The sequence below is a fragment of the Somniosus microcephalus genome, chromosome 6, assembly GCF_052327205.1.
Source record: "Somniosus microcephalus isolate GS21.2 chromosome 6, FLI_Smic_1.0, whole genome shotgun sequence".
In the NCBI taxonomy this organism is placed as follows: Eukaryota; Metazoa; Chordata; class Chondrichthyes; order Squaliformes; family Somniosidae; genus Somniosus; species Somniosus microcephalus.
Window position 1 is genome coordinate 62,811,273 of NC_140992.1, and position 21,508 is coordinate 62,832,780.

General features: G+C 42.7%; 1 protein-coding gene across 4 annotated transcripts in view; it reads right to left on the reverse strand.

Moving 5' to 3' along the window:
- The window catches only part of LOC147115764 (uncharacterized), a 500,089-nt gene that overhangs the window by 331,787 nt on the left and 146,794 nt on the right, over window positions 1-21,508 (reverse strand). For all 4 annotated transcript variants that reach the window (XM_085990285.1, XM_085990282.1, XM_085990283.1 and 1 more), the window contains one exon: window positions 3,536-3,671. In XM_085990285.1, the coding sequence (XP_085846411.1) occupies window positions 3,536-3,671 (136 nt within the window). The remainder of the gene's footprint in view (window positions 1-3,535; window positions 3,672-21,508) is intronic.

Genomic DNA, 21,508 nt, shown 5'->3' on the forward strand with positions numbered 1-21,508 from the left:
CCACTGTTTGCAATTGCGATTAGCTTCCGCTTCTGGGAAGAGAGGGGGAGCAGCATATCTGACATGAGAGGCTTTTTTAAAACTGAACAACAATCAAGCATAGTCATCTCAACATACGGTGAAATTATTGCCTGCAAGCCTCTACCAACAATAAAGTATTCTTTATATTATACATGTGGATGGATTTTTTAAAGTAAAAATTAATTGTAAGTATTTGTATGACACATTACACTGATGTTTAAGTATTACAGGCTAATTAATGTTCATAGTTAGTTGAGATTAGATGAAGACCTATTATTTTACAGGATATCACATTAAAACAGAAGATTATTTGGCAAAGTGCATTACACAGAAATTTACATTGCTGTTGTAGCATTATTGTGACAAAAATGATGAGTTTTTGTCATGATGTGCTGCCTGCCCCTTTAATACTCAGTCAGTATAGAGAGTTTAACAGCCTACTAAAGCCAAAGTTGTGTATGTGGCTGATTCTGATACAATGTTGCAAGGTTTGTTGTTAGAGTCTCCTTGGTAACATGCTTAAGGGAGCATGATATACGGTTTGCAAATTTGTAAAGGCCGAGGGGGAAAAATTTGGTAGGTTAGCGCCTGCAGATGGCAGTAACCGGGCTGATGCAGTAGCACCAGAGCGAGGCAAATCCGGCCTCCCCGTTGCACCGCCACAAGGTACCGCCAGGGACTTCAATGCCAGGCAGATCATGACATCAGTGAGCGTGCAATGCTCACCGGGCGCCTGATTTGCAAAATTCATTGTTGCTACTTATCTTTGCACCTCGACCAGACAGCGACAGGGAGAGCTGGCGCACAGCTGACAGGAGCCAGCTCCAGTGACATTATTTGAAGGCATCAGCATTAATCACTCCCAGCTGTCAGGGCAAGTTAGTTTCAGTGGCACTGTTTGTATGAGTAATTTCAAGCTTTTTTTATCAGCAGTCTTCTGGCAAGTGCAAAGTGGCTACATTTATTGTTCAAAGATTCAAACTGCTAAACTTCACAACATTAATGGGGGCTGTACTGACATGCCACCTCGCCCTCCAGGATCTACGGCGGAGGGAGCATATGCAGCCAGAAATACAGGAACATGTGCGCAGAGGGATGAGGAAGGCCAACAGGGCTCTCGCCAGGAAGCCTTACCCTCCGAGGGTATTCCGACAGCACTTCTACCTTCAATTAAGCGAGGAGCAGTGTATTAGACGGCTCCGCATCACCAAGGTGGTGGTCACAGAACTCTGCCACCTCCTCCAAACAGACCTCCAGCCTCATACCAGGACAACTTAAACCCTAGATCCCTTTTGCTCACCACATGCCCATCATCCAATCCCTGTGTCATACCATATCACAGCGTCCTCCTGGGTGCAAAGGTGAAATAAGAGACCCCACAAAATATTGCAAACTCCATTAATAAATTTATGCATTAACATATCACATTCATTCTAATAAATAATGACCCTTGTGCCTGCCATTGGTGAATAACTGTCATTGTGTGCAAGGCGTGAGATGTGGGTATGAGTGTTGGTAGGTTGACATTGTTGGTGGGTGAGTGCTGGGGGTATGGTGCTTTGGGCAGTGTGTAGTACAGACGGCGGTATGTAGTATTTGTTGACTGAGGTGGATATACCATGAGCACACCTGCTTCAGTCCTCTGGCTCCTTCTCCTTGTTGTGCTTCTTCTTGTTGAGGCAGCTGCACCACCAGCAATGCTGAGAATGAGGTGCTGCAGTATCAATGAACCTCCCCTTTAAGTACTGGGAAAAGCCTGTGGCAATGATGAGTTGAGATTAGACTGCACCCAATATTGGTCCACCCTTTGAGTGTAACATCACTGAGCTGGGCCTTTAAGACTTGATTTAACACCCCAATCATTTCTTTGAGCAGCGAGAACGAATTTTGCGTGCAGTCAAAAGCATTAGCGCCTGGCGCTATTTCTCAAACTTTTCCAATGATACCGGCCATTTCTGGGCTAAAATGACTTTCTAGTCTCTAGAGTTTCCACTAGTTTTATCAGTGTAATCTGAGTGAAATCGACCAAACTAGTGCAAAAGATCACGGAAACGCAAGTGTAAGTTACGTCCAGCGTAAATCGAGTTTCCGTGATCTTTAACGCTGGTTTAAAAATAATTTTGCCTGAAGTCAGCCCCACCCACAAAACTGGAATGCCCCCAGGTCGAAATAATGAGGATGGTGAGTTTCTGCTGATTGCACCAGTTTGCTGTAGTTCGCGGAGGGTCTTCAAATTGAGCTTGTTTTCTTAGGCGCACAGGCATTAGTTTTAAAAGTTTTTACATATTTAGTTTACTAAGAAACTGAATAGTGTACACCAATGAAACCAGTAAATGGTTCAGTTTAGTTTTTTTTTAAAGTCATTTTCAGTGGTTTAAAAGCAGGTTACAGGTACTTACAGGTGTTGGATTAGACACTCGTTAAATGCTTATTTTTTGAGATAAATCTTTTTTCAACTGTATTAACAAAATTGCTCCAGGTTACCACATTAAATACAGTCAATTAATATTTTTTAATGCAAAGAATAAAACGATTAATTTCTATTACGCTGACCGATTGCGCTGGTTCATGGAAGATCTTGTGATTATGCAAATGCATTTTAGCAGAAACTTGAACTGTAACCATAACAAGCGCAATTTGCGCCCAATTTCCCGATTGCGCCCAAAGCAGAAACTTTACCCCAAAGACTTCATGACTGGTTCTGTTTGTAACTGACTGACAGCTCCTTCTTTAAAATTTCAGTGGCACAATTCTCAAAATCCAGGATGTCCTGGTAATTCTTGTCCAAGATACAGCATTCAATGTTGTTCGAATAAAGGGCAGTTAGAATTGGAAAATCATTATGAGAACAGCATTTCATTGGAAAATCTAAGAGTAGCCAAGCAGCTTTGAAAATCTTGCAGGCAAGTTTACATTCCTAAAAGAAAGATGAGTAAAATATTCTGTATGTTTAAAAATAATTTATAAAGTTTAGATTAGTTCTTAGAGTTGAAACTTAAAAAAATCATTTTGTCCCTTCATGGATTTACATAAAAGAATGTCTTCTGTAAATATGATTGTACTATATCACTCATTTGTTCATTATTTGTGTAACAAATTCTCTTCATAATTTAAACTTTGAAGACAATGTCTGTAATGGTATTCTACCATTTTTGAAGAATTAATTCAAGTATTATCGAGGCATAAGATTGTCTCGTACCTCATAGCAATTACCAAACAGTGTTTGCTGTTCACTTCCCCTGCAAGTTACGGAAAACTTACTTAAGTCACAAGGCAAGGCTTGGGTTTACTATGAGAGAGATTTAAAGTACAACATATGAAACAATTTAGGGTAAAGTTTAAATACATCCAAAAATGTAACAATAATTCTGGATGCAGTCCAGATTAGGAAGTGCTGTAGATGACTGATAGCATTACAGTTTAACCTGCCTATCGACTGTTTTTATTTTTCTGAAAAAGAGTACCCATTGTGATTGGACAGAATAATAATTTAAAAAAAGAGAAAATTGCTTACAATTGTAGGATTAGGAGAAGGTTGAAAACACTACTCATATACTTGTTCAGGAATAGGACACCCAGAATATGCAAGTTTGGCACTTGTTCCTCCTCAGAATGATCAACTCCATTAGTCTGCTGCAATAACACATGATCTGTAATAAAAAATGTTACAGTGGCAAAGGTGAAGACAATTAGATAAGCAGCAATTTGAAAGTACACTCTCATAGGAATTTTTTAAAATATTACTGGAAACAGTTGGTGTAACTTAGTAATAGTAGCAGCAAAATATTATTAAATACAGCAAAATGAACAGAAAAAATATTCCTATTTTTGATATAATTTTTTTATTTTCTTCTTTAAAAAACTTTCTGAATGATACTCAGAATGAGAAGCAACCAAGAGAATATACACAGAAATATCCCCTCACAGTCAACAGACTGGCCAGCAAAAGCAACTGCAGGAAACTTTCGATTAACCGGCCCCTAAATAACCGGAACGCTCTATCCACCGGCAAAATTCAGGAGTCGGTTCAGGTAACTTTTTTTTACTTTTATTACTTTTTTTTACTCCATTTGTTGCTGTGCAAGGGTGTAGCTGAAGCTGTTGCTAAGCTACAGAGACGCTTGCAACTTGTGCCGATTGTTTTGAAGCTGTGCAACAGGGTTTGTTGCTTTATACGGAGCTCTGCGCTCCGTATCTTTCGGTTATCCGGAATTGTTGATGAACCGGCAACACGTCGGTCCCGTCCGTGCCGGATACCAGAAAGTTTCCTGTACTTTGTTGTTTTGATTCTTGCAACAAAATTCTGTTGTTTGTTCCAGAAGATTGTCATCAGATCACGTTTCACATTGAGCAGGAGTGGAAAAAGAGAGAGTTGGGGAGGCAACTTGCTACCATCTCTACCCCAGCCTCAAAGGTTTCTCTAAAACATACTTCTTTGACCATGCCTTCACTTGCCTCCCTAACCCTCACTTTCCACTTCCTTTTCAATGTCCATTGAACAGCACTAATCTACAGTCTGCACTATCCCACAGATCTTGCTATCTCTCCAGCTAAAGCAGAGAGCCTCCCCACCAAAGCTCTGGTTTACTCCTCAAAGGCTCTAATTTCTGGTACGTCCCTTAATCCAGAACTGATGAAAGGTCATTGATCTAAAACATTGGGGGGAATTTTAACATGAAAAAACAGGTGGGTTGGAGGTGAGGGGGAGGAGTTAAAGTTTTAAAAATATAAATCCCAACCCCAACCCGTCCACTTTCAACTTTTACTCAGGCGGGATGGGGAGCGGTCAGCCAACCCACTCCCAGGAGGCAGGTTGCCATTTTAAATATGATAATAAGGCCCTGAAGCCTCTGCTTTAACCTGCTGTGCAGGGCCTTGGGATTCCCAGTAGCTGCAGCGAGGCGAGCACAACCTTGGGGAACAATCCTTGTAGGCCAGGAGGAGCAGCAGTGCTTCTTCCTGGTACCCCCCCAAGCTCACCCACCAGCAGCCCGCCCCCCCCCCCCCCAACCGGGGTTGGGGATTGAACTCATCCCCGGGATTGGGGATTGGACCCCTCCACCTGGGCTTGGAACTCCTCCCCGCCTTGGACTCCGCACCTATCTGTTGTCGCAGCGTCCTGTCCAGCTAACACTCCCAACCCGACTGGAAGCCAGCCTATCAATCAGGCTCACTTCAGGGCGGGGAACCTGCTCATGAAGTCACATGCACACTGTGAAGTTAAAACTCCACAGCGTGCAGGGAAACCCAGACTTCCAGGTTTCTCACGGTCTATTGGCCCCTCCCCTCTTTCCGGGCGGATTGTGTACTGGCCGCGCGAGACGTGCTCCTATCTAGTTATCCAGCAAGTTAAACACTTATTCAAAAATAATTCTTCGTGAAGCCGTTTGCTGTTTTGAAGCTTTACTTGAACAAATTTGTGAAACTGTAAACAAAGACAAAGTATGTTTTGTACATAACTGAGTACTATACATTCGATATTACATAAGATATAAACATATTTACAACAGTAGAATAGACTAATTGTATAACTAACTAACATTTGGACTAACTTCTATAACTATCAAATATTAACCTTTTATAAACATAGTGTTATCAAAATACTACTCTGACAATGTTGCTATTATGCTAAGGAACAAAGATACTCACAGATATTGCGCTTGGCCTAACATATGAAATCAGATTACATTGGATTGTAAAACCCTTATGGAATCCTCCATTACTGCCAGATTCTTCCTGGAATTCTACTTCCTGTGTTACACAGGAAGAAAGGTACGAAGGTCAAATGACCTCTCACAGGAAGAAAGGAACAAAGGTCAAATGACCTCACACAGGAAGAAAGGTAGAAAGATCAGATGACCTTTCCAGCATACAAACTGTTAACACAATAACCACCACCAGAGGGTGCTATCTGCATATAAAATGTTCACTGCATGTAAAAAGTCCATTGGTCCAGAACAGGTTGGAAACTTCAAAATCCAGCTCATTAATTCTGTTTCTCTTTCCACGGATGCTGCCTGACCTGCTGAGTGTTTCCAACATTTCTTGTTGTTATTTCAGATTTCCAGCATCTGCAGTATTTTGCTATTGTATTGCAGTATATTGCATTTGTTTAAGATGGAAGAAAGACTGTCCAGGCACGCTTCATCCCTTGAAATTAAACCCATTGAGGCTAGACACAGAATTAAGAATATTTTGCAGTATTAATAATATAAATATAAAATGGCTATGAACAGCACACATCATTTAAAATCACATAAATTTAGTTTGATACAATGCAGAACAATATTTGAAAAGACTAGTAGCTAACTTGTGCTTTTTCATTGGATAGTTGTTCGGATTACAATCTTTTAAAAACGATATGCAAATATAAGTGTTACATCGTTATATTATTACATCGTTAAATGGAACTACTTGTTACATCGTTATATGGAACTACTTTGGTTAGTGTATTTATATTGCTATGTGGCACACTGTGAAAGGCAGTGTGCAATGCAAGGTCGGACATCTTGTATCACTCCGCACCATGCGGCAGCAACATCATAAAAGCAAGAATACAACTGAGTAAAAGTGGTAAACTAAAATGAGTTAAAAGTGTCTGTATTACATAGTAATAAGAACGCAAGGAGACTCAACATGGTGGCAGCGGTATAAGTGAGTACAACTTGTGCCATACGAACTACGAATAAGACGAAAAGTGAATATATGAGCTGATCGTGAGTGCCGGTGTCTGCGGTGATTGAGCGTGAATCGTACGGGCAACTAAGATGGTGGCTGCCACGGCACTAACTGCGCAAATGCAACCCCTCATGAACTGGGAAGCCGACGATAGAGTAGAGGCATTCCGCAAGTTCAAACAGAAATATGACCTTACATTCAAAAGCTTCCTGAAGGGTACTGCCAACGAGGAAAAGGTTAGTTACATTCTGTTGTGGACAGGAGAAAAAGGTCTAGATTTGTATAATAGCTGGAGTTTGACTGAAGAGGAAAAGGAAAACCCTGCAACAATCTTTGAGAAATTCAGCAACCATCTAGAGCCTAAATCCAATCACCATATACACAGATACAAATTCCAGAGTCTAAGACAGGAACCCGGTGAAACAGCTGACAATTTCCTGACAAGGCTGAGAAATGAAGCCAGCAAGTGTACATTTAAGGAAATGGAGGAAAGGCTTGTGGACCAGTTGATATGGGGGTCAGCGCATGCAGAGGTACAAAAAGCCCTGATAGGGAAGGAAAAGCTCAAAATAAGAGAGGCTATAGATACTGCGAGAGCTCATGAAGCAGCAAATGAGAATGCTAGTTTCTCAAACGGCTGACATGCGGACGGCTTCTGAGACAGACAACAGGGTGGATACAGTGAGAGAAAAGTACAACACACAAAGACATGCACATGACAACGGGAGAAACATGTGCAGAAACTGTGGAAGACCGCATGATTATACAGACATGAGGAAATGTCCAGCATATGGAACAAGCTGCAATGCATGTGGCAAACTAAACCACTGGGAAAAGAGGTGTAGAACGAAGAAAGAAGGAATATACATCAAAAACAAAGGCGGACAGCAGAACCAGAGAAAGAAACAATATCCATGCCATGGATGAACAGGATGATGATGATTATGGTCATGATAATACACTAAACATCGAAACCATAAAGATACAGCTTCAAGAGATGTCCAGAGCGGAAAATACTCCGAAGAGAGAATTGCACACCATCATCCAAATTGAAAAGAGGGTCAAAGGTCAGCCCACAACCATCAATTTAAAGTTGAAGCTGGACACAGGGGCTCAGAGCAACATTCTCCCATTGAGACTGTACCAGATCTTTCCTGAAAACTTGAGAGAAGATGGCTACCCGAAAAATGGTTGTTTAAAGGCAAGTAATGTCACGTTGACAGCATACGGGGGGAGTGAGATTAAACAACTCGGAATAACCTTTGTCAAAGGGACACATAAAAGAAAGAACATCAACTGCATGTTGTATGTCACCGATACTGAGGGGCCAGCGATCCTGGGATTAAACAGCTGCGAGAAGTTGAGATTGATCTCAGTGAATCACGAGCTGATGGAAACGTCACTGAGGATAGACAGCAACACCCCGCTGGAGAATCGCCCACAAATCAAGAGTAAAAAAGACTTGATAGACATGTATCCGGAACGTTTCGATGATACAGTGGGATGTTTCGGAGATTTCCAATACCACATCACCATCGATCCAGAGGTAAAGCCTGTTATCCATGCTCCACGAAAAGTACCCATCGAGCTGAAGACAAAGCTTGAAAGAGAGCTAAAGGAGATGGAAGAAAGGGAGTGATCGTAAAGGTCACTGAACCCACAGACTGGGTAAACTCAATTGTGGTACGAGAAAAGCTAAACGGGCATCTCAGGATATGTTTGGACCCCAAAGATCTAAACCAGGCAATAAAGAGGGACCACTATCCCACTCCAACGCTAGAGGAGATTACGCCATCGCTGGCAGGAGCCAAGGTTTTCTCAAAACTAGATGCCAGAAATGGATATTGGAACGTGAAGTTGGATGAGGAATCAGCAACACTGACAACATTCAACACACCACTTGGGCGTTACAAATTCCTGCGGCTACCATTCGGGTTAAAGGTCAGTCAAGATATCTTTCAACAGAAAGTAGACGAGACATACAGAGGCTGTGGAGGAGCTATAGGAATAGCTGATGATATTCAGATCTATGGAGCAGATGAAAGAGACCATGATATGCACCTACATGAGGCCATGGAGAGTACCAGGAAGGCTGGCATCAAGTTAAATGCTGATAAGTGCATAGTTAAAGTCAAGGAATGCCAATTCTTCGGTATGATTTACACACCAGAGGGAGTCAAGCCAAGTCCTGAGAAGATTGCGGCGATTGCTGAAATGAAACCACCCAAAGAAAGAGCTGAGCAGTTACCTCGGCTTGGTCCAATACATGAGTTCTTTCATCCCAAACATGTCGGAACATACAACAAATTTCAGAGAGCTAATAAAAGAAGACGCCGAATACCAGTGGTCTGAATCACATGAAAGGAATTTCAAACAACTTAAAGAACTGTTGTGCAAAGAAACAAGTCTGTCATATTATGACAGAAGAAAACCAGTCACTCTACAAATAGATGCTTCTACCAGAGGACTAGGGGCAGCTCTTGTGCAGGAAGGAAAGCCAATAGCTTTCGCATCAAAGGCCTTGACGTCAGCTGAGACGAGATACGTCAACATAGAAAGAGAACTATTAGCAGTAGTGTATGGGTGCAAGAAATTCCATACATACCTGTATGGAAGGCAGTTTACAATAGAGTGACCATCGTCCACTAGAACAGATCTACAAGAAGAATCTGTGCAAAGCACCTACAAAACTGCAAAGACTACTTCTAAGGCTCCAAAGCTACAACTTCACGCTTAAATATAAGCCAGGAAAGGAAATGGTGCTAGCAGATGCGTTGTCGCGATTGTCACCATATGAGAAACACGAGGTGGAGGGTCTAACAATAAAAATCCACCACCTAGTGAGTGTTACCCCTACAAAGCTCAGTCAAATCAGAGATGAGACTAGCAAAGATGAGGAATTGCAACTACTCACACAACAAGTGATACAGGGGTGGCCGGAGAGAATCCAGCAGGTACAGGCGACAATTCGTCAATACTGGACGATTAGAGACGACATCGCAATAGAAGACGGTATTCTCCTTGCTGGATCAAGGATCATCGTGCCAAAGACGATGCAGACAGAACTTCTCCATCTAATACATGAAGGCCACATGGGAATGGAGAAATGCAAGCTGAGAGCCAGATCAGCTGTATACTGGATAGGCATGTACAAAAATATCAAACAGATGGTTTCTGCATGTGGTATATGCCAGAAATACAGAAATGCACAACAGAAAGAGGAGATGATACTTAGTGAAATACCGTCAACACCATGGCACACTGTTGGGGCAGATCTCTTCATGTGCAATCAAGAATGGTATCTCATAGTGACAGATTACTATTCCAAGTTTCCTTTTGTGAGAAAGATGAAAGATCTGAGAGCCACAACTACCACCAGAATTGCAAAGAGCTTGTTTGCTGAACAAGGAATCCCGGAAAAGGTAATCTGTGACAATGGAACCCAGTTCACATCGAGTGAATTCAGAGCTCTGGCAGAAAAGTATGGGTTCAAAATAGTAACCTCATCCCCACATTTCCCAAGGGGACATGGGTTCATCGAAAGACAGATCCAGACTGTCAAGAGAACTCTCATCAAAAGCAGTGAGATGGGGGAAGACCAAGATCTTGCCCTCCTATCACTCAGATCAACACCACTGAAAGCAGAAATGAAATCACCTGCAGAATTGCTGAATGGGAGGAAGTTTAAGACTACCCTACCAGCAAAAATACATCCTCCGCAGGACCAGGAGGACTTCAGACAAAAGCTGTCAGAAGCACAAGTCGTAGGAAGCAAACATTACGACAAACATGCAAAGATGCCACCAGAATTGCTGAATGGGCAATCAGTGCATGTGCTGAAAACCTGGAATCCAGCCAAGGTCATTGGAAAAGCTGATACTCCAAGATCCTACTTCGTAGAGACCAAACCTGGTAACCAATACAGACGGAACAGACTCCACATCAGACCTTCACCTGAACTGGTTAAGCAGCAGACAACATCAGCAACATTGACAACACCAGCTACCGCAAGCAGTACGATGCCAGAAACAAGCGCCACAAATCAAACAACCACGAGCATGCACACTCCAACTCCAAGTGCGACAGCAACAACAAGAAGAGCGGAACACACCAAAACACCGCAGAGAGGAGTGGTCACCACCAAATCCACAAGATGGAGGGACAACATCCAACCACCTGAGCGATATCGCGAATAAGAAAAGAAAACTCACGATTCTTTGTATTTGATAATAATAGTTTAGATAAAATATTTTTTTTAATTAAATTAAATTTCATGTTTTAGTTTTTTTGAGAAAGAGGGATGTTACATCGTTATATTATTACATCGTTAAATGGAACTACTTGTTACATCGTTATATGGAACTACTTTGGTTAGTGTATTTATATTGCTATGTGGCACACTGTGAAAGGCAGTGCGCAGTGCAAGGTCGGACATCTTGTATCACTCCGCACCATGCGGCAGCAACATCATAAAAGCAAGAATACAACTGAGTAAAAGTGGTAAACTAAAATGAGTTAAAAGTGTCTGTTGTGACGGTACCACTGGTTGTCCCTTACATTGTGACACATAATTCCCTTTAACTTACCTTTCGGGGCTGTTGCCCTTTTAACTTACCTGTTGGGGCCATTGCCCCTTTAAGGCGCGCCCTAGCGCGCTGACGTCACGTCACGTACGACGTGATGTGCGTGCGCCGGCACAGCCCGGCCTAGCGTCTTCGGCCTCAACTGCCAGCCGACAGGAGCGATGCAATCTTCCGCTCCCGCGGCAAGCCACCGGCACAGCCCGGCCTCCCGACGTCGGCCTCAACGGCCAGCGACGCAACGACGCGCATCACGTGACGCCCTAAGCGTGGGAAACGCGAGCAACGTCACAACACAAACGCGATGACGTCATCACGCTCCCCACAGGACTGCGAACTCAGTCCTCGTGGAGTCCCCGCTGGGACAAGACCTATACCACGGTGCTCCTACAGTCAGCCATCTTACCTGCCATCTTACCTGATGTAATTAGTCTGTTCCTGTAAATAAACAACTTGTTAATAGTTCGTCGAAGTCAAACTCTCTTATTTAGTGGCGATCTACACGAACTGCTACACTGTATTACATAGTAATATAAGAACACAAGGAGACACAACAATAAGTACGTGTATAAATATTACAACAACAACAACTTGTATTTATATAGCGCCCTTAACATAGTAAAATGTCCCAAGGTGCTGCACAGGAGTATTACAAGACAAAAATTCGACACCGAGCCAGATAAGGAGAAATTAGGGCAGGTTACCAAAAGCTTGGTCAAAGAGGTAGGTTTTAAGGAGTGTCTTAAGGGGGAAAGAGAGGTAGCGAGGCAGACAGGTTTAGGCAGGGAATTCCAGAGCTCAGGGCCTAGGCAACAGAAGGAACGGCCACCAATGGTTGAGCGATTATAATCAGGGATGCTCAAGAGGGCAGAATTAGAGGAGCGCAGATATCTCGGGGGGGGGGGGTGGGTGGGGGTTGGTGGGGCTGAAGGAGATTACAGAGATAGGGAGGGGCGAGGCCATGGAGGGATTTGAAAAGGATGAGAATTTTGAAATCGAGGTGCTGCTTAACCGGGAGCCAATGTAGGTCAGCAAGCACAGGAGTGATGGGTGAACGGGACTTGGTGCAAGTTAGGACACGGGCAGCCGAGTTTTGGATCACCTCAAGTTTATGTAGGGTGGAATGTGGGAGGCCAGCCAGGGGTGCGTTGGAATAGTCAAGTCTAGAGGCAACAAAGGCATGGATCAGGGTTTCAGCAGCGGATGAACTGAGGCAAGGGCGGAGACGGGCAATGTTACGGAGGTTGAAATAGGCGACCTTTGTTATGCTGCGGATGTGTGGTCGGAAGCTCATTTCAGGGTCAAATATGACAGCAAGGTTGCGAACAGTGCGGTTCAGCCTCAGACAGATATTAGGGAGAGGGATGGAGTCAGTGGCTAGGCAACGGAGTTTGTGACGGGAACTGAAAACAACGGCTTCGGTCTTCCCAATATTTAATTGGAGAAAATTTCTGCTCATCCAGTGCTGGATGTCGGACAAGCAGTCTGACAATTTAGAGACCATGGAGGGGTCGAGAGAAGAGGTAGTGAGGTAGAGCTGGGTGTCGTCAACATACATGTGGAAACTGACACTGTGTTTTCGGATGATGTCGCCAAGGGGCAACATGTAGATGAGAAGTAGGAGGGGGCCAAGGATATCCTTAGGGTCCCCAGAGGTAATGATGCAGTAGTGGGAAGAGAAGCCGTTGCAGGTGATTCTCTGGTTACGATTAGACAGATAAGAATGGAACCAGGCGAGTGCAGTCCTACCCAGCTGGACAACGGTCGAGAGGCGTTGGAGAAGGATGGCGTGGTAACCGTGTCAAAGTCGGCAGACAAGTCAAGAAGAACGAGGAGGGATAGTTTACCTTTGTCACAGTCACAAAGGATGTCATTTGTGACTTTGGTGAGAGCCGTTTCGGTACTGTGTCAAGGGCGGAAACCTGATTGGAGGGATTCAAACATGGAATTGCAGGAAGGATGGGCACAGATTTGGGAGGCGACAACAGGTTCAAGGACTTTGGAGAGGAAAGGGAGGTTGGAGATGGGGTGGTAGTTTGCAAGGATGGAGGGGTCAAGGGTTGGTTTTTTGAGGAGGGGGTGATGACAGCAGATTTGAGGGAGAGAGAACCGTGAACAATGTCTGCTAACATGGGAGCCAGAAAAGGAAGTTGGGTGGTCAGCAATTTGGTGGAATATTGAAGCATTTTGGAGATTAAACCAATTTATTTATGTACAAAATTTTATATCCTTCCATAATAATGAAACTGTTGACGTGTGAACTACAATTAAAAAAGGAAAGTGACTTTAAAAAAAATCAAGCTATTAGCATAACATTGATCTTAAATAATTATTAGCTTTCAACCTAGATTTCAAATCACAAGACAGATTAGGAAATGTTTTAGTCATTTTCAAAAGTTACAGAAACATCACACTATTTTAACTGAGCCTCTCAAACAGTTTTGTGGTTTATAGCTAACATTAGAGATATTTACTATGGAGACTTGCCTCAAAAAACTGCAATACAAGATATGTCAATTGAAATTTCAACTACACATTCCATGCATAAGCTATATTCTTTCTAAACCACAGCATCCTGCCAGTCAAAGTGACACAAAAGCTTTTCATATGTCAAGAGCTGCAGAATTTCTAAGACATACTGTACCATTACATCTGAGCATGACAATTGCATGGACTGAAATATCTACTTTGAATTTCAGGGAAGTTTATACTTAGTACTCCAAACATCTCCATTTAATCAATGAGCAAAATACAAATGAAAAGGATTAAATTGCAGATATATTGGCCCTGAATTTCCGATCGGAGGCTTCCTGCGGGCGGATGCCTCCGATCGGAAAAAATCTACGAGCTTACCTGCTGGCGCCGTAGATCCCTGCGTAGGCTTGCAATCCTGGGCCTCTCCTCTTTGAAATGCGCAGAGGCCCAGGTATCCCAAGAGCGCATGCGGTTCGTAAGCGCCCCTGGGATCACGTGGGCCAGGCGAACCAATGAAAGAAGGGAATCCCCCTTTATACTTTTGACAGGTCTCTACGCACAGAACTGTCAAAAGTATGAACGAGGATAAGAACATAAGAAATAGGAGCAGGAGTAGGCCATTCGGCCCTTCGAGCCTGCTCCGCCATTCAATGAGATCATGGCTGATCTTCTGCCTCAACTCCATTCACCGGCTCTATCGCCATACCCCTTGATTTGACTTCTGTTTTGAATCACATTTAAAAACACGCTAAAACATTAAATAAATTTAAAAAAACATTACATATTTAAAAGGACACTTAAATATTTTAAACAAAATGTAATCCTTTTGAAAAAAAAATTAAATGTTTTTACGTGGCTAAAAATGAACTTACCTTATTGGACAGCGTTTTTAATTTATAAATGAGTTACAAAGTTCAATTTTCTATTTTTTAAAACTCTTAAGCTGTAAGAATTTGACAGTCTTTCAGCGGGCGGAAGTTGTGCAAAAAGTGCAATTCTCCACCCACATCGGCACTTTTCCCGGGCATGCGGATGGTCTGTCAAGGTCGCAAGTGTCGGTTTTCAGCGATTTGTTTTACATTTGGGGATCAATCTTAACCTAAACCGCTGACTGGATCAGATCGGCCGCCGGTTTTACGTCCAGTCTGATTTTACTTTCCACTGAATTGCGCCCCAGGAGGCGTTATGTGCAACTACGGGCATAAAACCAGCCTAACGAGGTCCGATTTTTACTCCTTCATTCCTACTTTTAATGAGAAACGGGCTTGTGCTATATTTGATGGCATTTTACATAAGGTTTATTATAAAGCGTTGACCTGTTTAGATACAGTTTCCCCTTTACAAATGTTTACATAGGCAGCTGTTTCCATTGTGAATGTTGATGTAACGCAAGGATCGGTCCTAGGACCCCAGCTGTTCACAATATATATTAATGATCTGGACGAGGGAATTGGATGTAATATCTCCAAATTTGCAGACTACACAAAGCTGGGTGGGAGGGTATGCTGTGAGGAGGATGTCGTGAAACTCCAGTACGATTTGGACAGGTTGGGTGATTGGGCAGAAACATGGCAAATGCACTATAATGTGGATAAATGTGAGGTTATCCACTTTGATGGCAAAAACAGGAAGGCAGATTATTATTTGAATGGCAATAGATTGGGAGAAGGGGAAGTGCAAAGAGACCTGGGTGTTCTTGTGCACCAGTCGCTGAAGGTAAGCATGCAGGTGCTGCAGGCGGTTAAGAAGGCAAATGGTATGTTGGCCTTCGTAGCAAGAGGGTTCGAGCCCAGGAACAAGGATGTCTTGCTACAGTTGTACAGGGCCTTGGTGAGACCACATCTTGAATATTGTGTGCAGTTTTGGTCGCCTTACCTGAAGAAGGACGTTCTTGCCATGGAGGGAGTGCAGCGAAGATTCACCAGGCTGATACCTGGGATGGCAGGAATGACGTATGAGGAGAGATTGTGTCGATTGGGCTTATACTCACTGGAGTTTAGAAGATTGAGAGGGGATCTCATCGAAACCTATAAAATTCTGTCAGGCCTGGACAGACTAGATGCAGGAAGGATGTTTCTGATGGCCGGGGAGTCCAGAACCAGGGATCATAGTCTAAGGATAAGGGGTAAGCCATTTAGGACTGAAATGAGGAGGAATTTCTTCATCCAGAGAGTGGTGAACCTGTGGAATTCTCTGCCAGAGGGCGGTGGAGGCCAGTTCATTAAATATATTCAAGACGGAGTTGGATATATTTCTTAAGGCTAAAAGGATCAAGGGATATGGGGAGAAGGCAGGGACAGGGTACTGAATTTGGATGATCAGCCATGATCTCATTGAATGGCGGCACAGGCTCGAAGGGCTGAATGGCCTACTCCTGCTCCTATCTTCTAGGTTTCTATGTAAATGTTGACATCAAGAGGTAAACTGCAAGTAATGCTTGTGGACAAAAGTATGCACCATAATCAAAATTTTCGATGATATACAGATATTTTTGTGTGATTGGTAGGTTGTATTTTTATTAATTATATATGTTTAATGTGGAAAACGTTAGTGAATGAAATGACTGGTATTTGGGCATTTCAAATGTTTGGGAGCCACCCAGTTTTTTGGTATTGCAAGCAGAAAGAGTGTACTGGCCGCGCTAGACGTGCTCCTATCTAGTTATCCAGCAAGTTAAACACTTATTCAAAATAATTCTTCTCAAGCCATTTGCTGTTTTGAAGCTTTACTTGAACAAATTTGTGAAACTGTAAACAAAGACAAAGTATGTTTTGTACATAAACTAGTACTATACATTCGATATTACATAAGATATAAACATATTTACAACAGTAGAATTGACTAATTGTATAACTAACTAACATTTGGACTCACTTCTATAACTATCAAATATTAACCTTTTATAAACATATTATCAAAATACCACTCTGACAACGTTGCTATTATGCTAAGGAACAAAGATACTCACAGATATTGCGCTTGGCCTAACATATGAAATCAGATTACATTGGATTGTAAAACCCTTATGGAATCCTCCATTACTGCCAGGTTCTTCCTGGAATTCTACTTCCTGTGTTACACAGGAAGAAAGGTACGAAGGTCAAATGACCTCACACAGGAAGAAAGGTAGAAAGATCAGATGACCTTTCCAGCATACAAACTGCTAACACAATAACCACCACCAGAGGGTGCTATCTGCATATAAAATGTTCACTGCATGTAAAAAGTGCATTGGTCCAGAACAAAGAGACAGATATTTTTTTCTGAAAAGGGTTGTAAAAATATAAAATGATTATCTTAACTCTTTTTTGCAGAAAGATGGAAATGTTTTTAATGTTTTATTTGGAGTAGTGAGTTGTGATATCCTAACAGAGTTACCATGGAGCAAATCAGGTTGTAAAAGAATTTGTAGATCATTTAACCTGGGCCTGTGTTTAAGATTCAGAGTGAATTCCTGGGATGGGGGTAAGTAATGGTGCCTAATAGTTTCAGACTTCTGACCAGAGTTCTTGATTGAGCTGGGAAGAAGGCTGTAAAGGCAGGTGGGGGGCTCATGAAGTAGGTGGTAAGAGCAGGGCAGAAGCAAGAGAAAGAAGGGGGAAATATCTATGTTGCAGCAGAATCAAGCAAGATATTGGAAATAAGGTTTGTGTTACTGTAATGGTAAAAGTAAAATATTTAAAGCATTTAAACAACTTACAGTCTTTGTTGCAAAAAGAGATACAGTTGGGTGATGCAGTCAGGAAAGTACAACAATGCCATCTAGTGTGGGGGCCTGTCATTACAGCGTGAGAGGCAAATGTTGACGTAAGGGTCTCCGTTATAAATATTGATATAATAAAGGCCTAACTCAAAAATTTTGACACACAAGGGTAATGTGTACAGAAAGATTTTTAATATATTATTGATAGATATTATATGAAAATACAGACTACAGATATTATATGAAAGCACAGACTTGCAAAGCTATGCACTTTAAAAAAGTAATGCTATATAATGCAATCACTTGTCAGAACTGCACTCATTGTACATTTTGCCAACCCTTTAACTTAACTGTAATCAGAAGGAAATGCACTGCACCTTATCTCTGTCCTTAATAAAACCTTGCTGCTGAAATAAGGATAGGGGCATTTGAACAATACAGAGCTAAATTTGTGGATCGAGTAACCACATGTTTAAATGAATGCAGTTTCACTGTGTGAATACTTGTTTCACACATAGATCCTTGCAAGTGATAATTAGCTCTTTTCATTTAGGCGGCATGAAAATACTGCTAATGAGATCTTGTAGGTACTACCAGATCCCAGGCTCCCTTCCCAGTGCCTCCAGTTCCCAGGGCTGTCCCCAATGCTGACAAGTCAGTGTCCATGGTAATACTGCTTGGTATAACATCCTCAGCTTATAAAACCTCCAACTCACAATATCACAATGTTATACGAGGTCTGCTAGTTATGTATACAATCACAAGCTCAGACTAGGGTAACGAGCCTTGCAATTATGTAGTCTTACAGAGCATTTAAGTCGCTGAACCTGCATATTATTTTCTGTGGACTTCAAACACTAAGGGCTGGATTTTTCCAACCTCGGCAGGTCCGTGGCGGGTGACGTCGGTGGCGTGTGGAGACCCCACATCTGTCTCGATCCCAGCCTCCAACAAGATTTTCCATTGATGGGGCTTGTTAAGCCCGCCCTGCGAGGTTCCCGGCCAATTAATAGGAAGCGGGTCTGATGACATCATTTGATGACACGTCGTCAGCCAGTTTTCTTAAAGGGACCATGTCCACAATCATTTTGACAGTTGTGCTGTCAGTGTTTTGCAGCATTGAGGTGCTACAAACACTGACAAGCACTGCACAGAGGGGCACGGCTGCACCCAGGCTCTCCCATGACTCCCCTTATGGAGGGAGTCACAGCATGCAGGGTGGTTCTCTTCCATTCCAATGGGTAGAAGAGACCACCCCAGGAGATCAATGCAGCCTGGTTGCACATTGCACAGGAGGGCACAAGCAGGGATGTCGTCAGGAGAACCAGGCTGCAGTGGCACAAACCTTTCAATGATCTCAGAAGATCACAAAACGTTACTGCAAAGCCACACTCAACTTCATCCTGCTGTGCCATTCATCACATCCCCATTACTCTGCCTTCCGTACCCTACTGCTGCACATCCTTACTCACACCAACTTACCTTGCACCTCCACCCATCCCTCTCTATCTACATTATCACTTCCCCATCTCACTAGCCACCCCTCACACTCACCCTCATCCTTGTCCAATCATACCAACTAACAACACACAAGGGTAGGCAGTTGGGTGTTATCGTTAATGTTCATGTAAAGTTTCTGTTATGTGGTGTCAAACATTGAAACCTTTATTTTCAACACTTTGCCTTCTTGGAAAGATCTATGTTCACCTTTGGAACTGGCTTAGTGAGTTGCAATGAATGGTGAGACATAATGGTACTCCCACAATGGTGATGAGTGTGAAAGGAATGGCTTGGGCATTGTAGGAATGCTTTATGGTGTTGGTGTGGGGCGGTGCCAACCTGGCGCATCATGTCGCATCCAGGGTGTACAGCATCAAGTGAAGTAAATCTGGCCATGGTAAGGCCATCCCTGGCCTCACGGGCAGCAATGTGGTCGGGTGCTGATGCCCTCTGTCCTGTGCAGCATCAGGTGATTGCAGAGAAGGTTGGTGCTGCACGTGTGCTTAGTGATGCTGTTGTTGGAGCTGATCGTATTGGGATTCTGAGGACCAAGGTGAGATTTTTTCAAGGGCATTGATGCTGATGGAATAGATGGCAGCTGAAGTTGAGATGACAGAAGCGACCTGTCAATGGTGAGAGAGGTTACTCCAAGGAGCTGAAACTAGATAGAGAGTTTGCTCCAAACACTTCAAGCCTCCATAAAGCTGAAAAGTGTATTCCAAATCCTGAAGGCTCCAGCCTCTAAGATTGAAAATTGAACAGCTGTGAAATGGTAGCTTTTATACCACTTTTGCAGCTGTCAACTATTCACAGCAATGGCGAGTCATTGAGAACCTGACACACTTACCTGACGTGATCCCCGAGCACCAGGAACCTCGTAAAAAACATGGAAAAATCGTTAGGATCTGGTAAAATGCTGCTTAATTACCCGTAAGTAGCTTCTTAAGTATCTCAATTGCCTGACCTGCTACTTAGTGCCGAGTCTGCAAACCGCAGGCAGAGCACTTGGGAAATTAACAAGGAGGTGGGTTCAAAGCTGACTTCTGCCCCGCTGTCAATCATTGCCATTTTTACTACCACAAATTTTGGCCAGACTTTAGTAAAATACAATATTTAATACTTTTGTCACAAATTAATTTATGAACTCTTCTTTACTTTGTACTTTTCTGCCTGTGCTAAGTTATTCACTCACTGACCACATTAGTAAATCTGTCACAAACCAAGTAATGGTCTACCGATCAATATTCATTTATCTAACAAAAATCCATTAACGCAATCATCATGTCTATAAAACTGTGCTGTTTGACATCATATATAACTTTTTTGACCATTACCATCCGTTTATTAATCCCAATATACACTTTCCTCAGCAAAAATCCATTAATTCTATTAATCAGATCCATTTAAAAATATTACAGACCTTAATTCCATCTACATATGAATATTGAAACATGATAAATTATTAAAAGCACTGCTTACCCTTGTAATTCTATTGAGCAAGTTTTTAGATATGTTGCAATATAAAGTTGAATAACAAACACAATTGCATTAAATATGAACATTACAACCAACACATTTTCCCTGTCATTTCAGTTGCATTTTAGTTTTAGGCCTGATATAAGTGATTCTTCTTCTCAGCAGTATTATTGCATTTTGTAACTTTCTCGACATGTCCATCTTCTGCAGCTCTAACTCTTCTTTAAAGATTGAGATGTTTGATAGAAATACTAGCATTTTCTCTTACCACATCTCTAACCTCATTGCTGAATTTTGTACCTTTAACATGTTTCAGGAGCAGCTCCCACTGTGGATCTTATGTGATGCTGTTACAGCGAGTTGAACGATACATTGTTTTGTAACAACAATAGGACTGAATTTTCTCAATGGAGACATGCTGGAGGTGGGAATTCTGGTTTCCGGGTTTTAATCCCACCCCCCAGCGACATCTGACCAACCCAAGCTATTTTCCCTTGATTGGCCTTGTTAAGCCCACCCTGGCCAGTTAAGGGAAAGCCGGTGATAGATGACGTCTACGTATGACGCTTCATCTGTCAAAAATTTTTTGACAGATGAATCGTCAGTGTTTGACAGCTTTGAGAAGCTGTCAAACACAATCTCTGTTCTAAGGTGAGCCCTTGCACACAGGCACACCAAGACCTCTCTCCTCAGCAGAAAGCAGATGGCTGCTGCATCTGAGAATGCAGCAGCCATTCTGTCATCTCTGCCGTTGAGATGAGGCACCTCCGGATCCTCAAAGGTTGAAGCCTGCAGAAAGAATGAAAGGTAAGGAAACTTTTTCCAACACTTTACACTCACCTCTCATAATTACCTGTCCACACTTGCACCCATCACTCACCTCTACAGCTGACATTTCGATCCCTCTCACCCCCGTAGACTCACTGCTTGCCTCGCTGACCCTGGCGAGGTTCGCAGCCATCGGGAAGCCCGCAATTGCAGACGTAAAATGGGGAAAAGCCTCAAAACTGTCTGTTAACAGGCAGTTAATTGGCTCTAATCCCCTTCCTGCCTCGAGGAGATGGGTCCCTGTGCG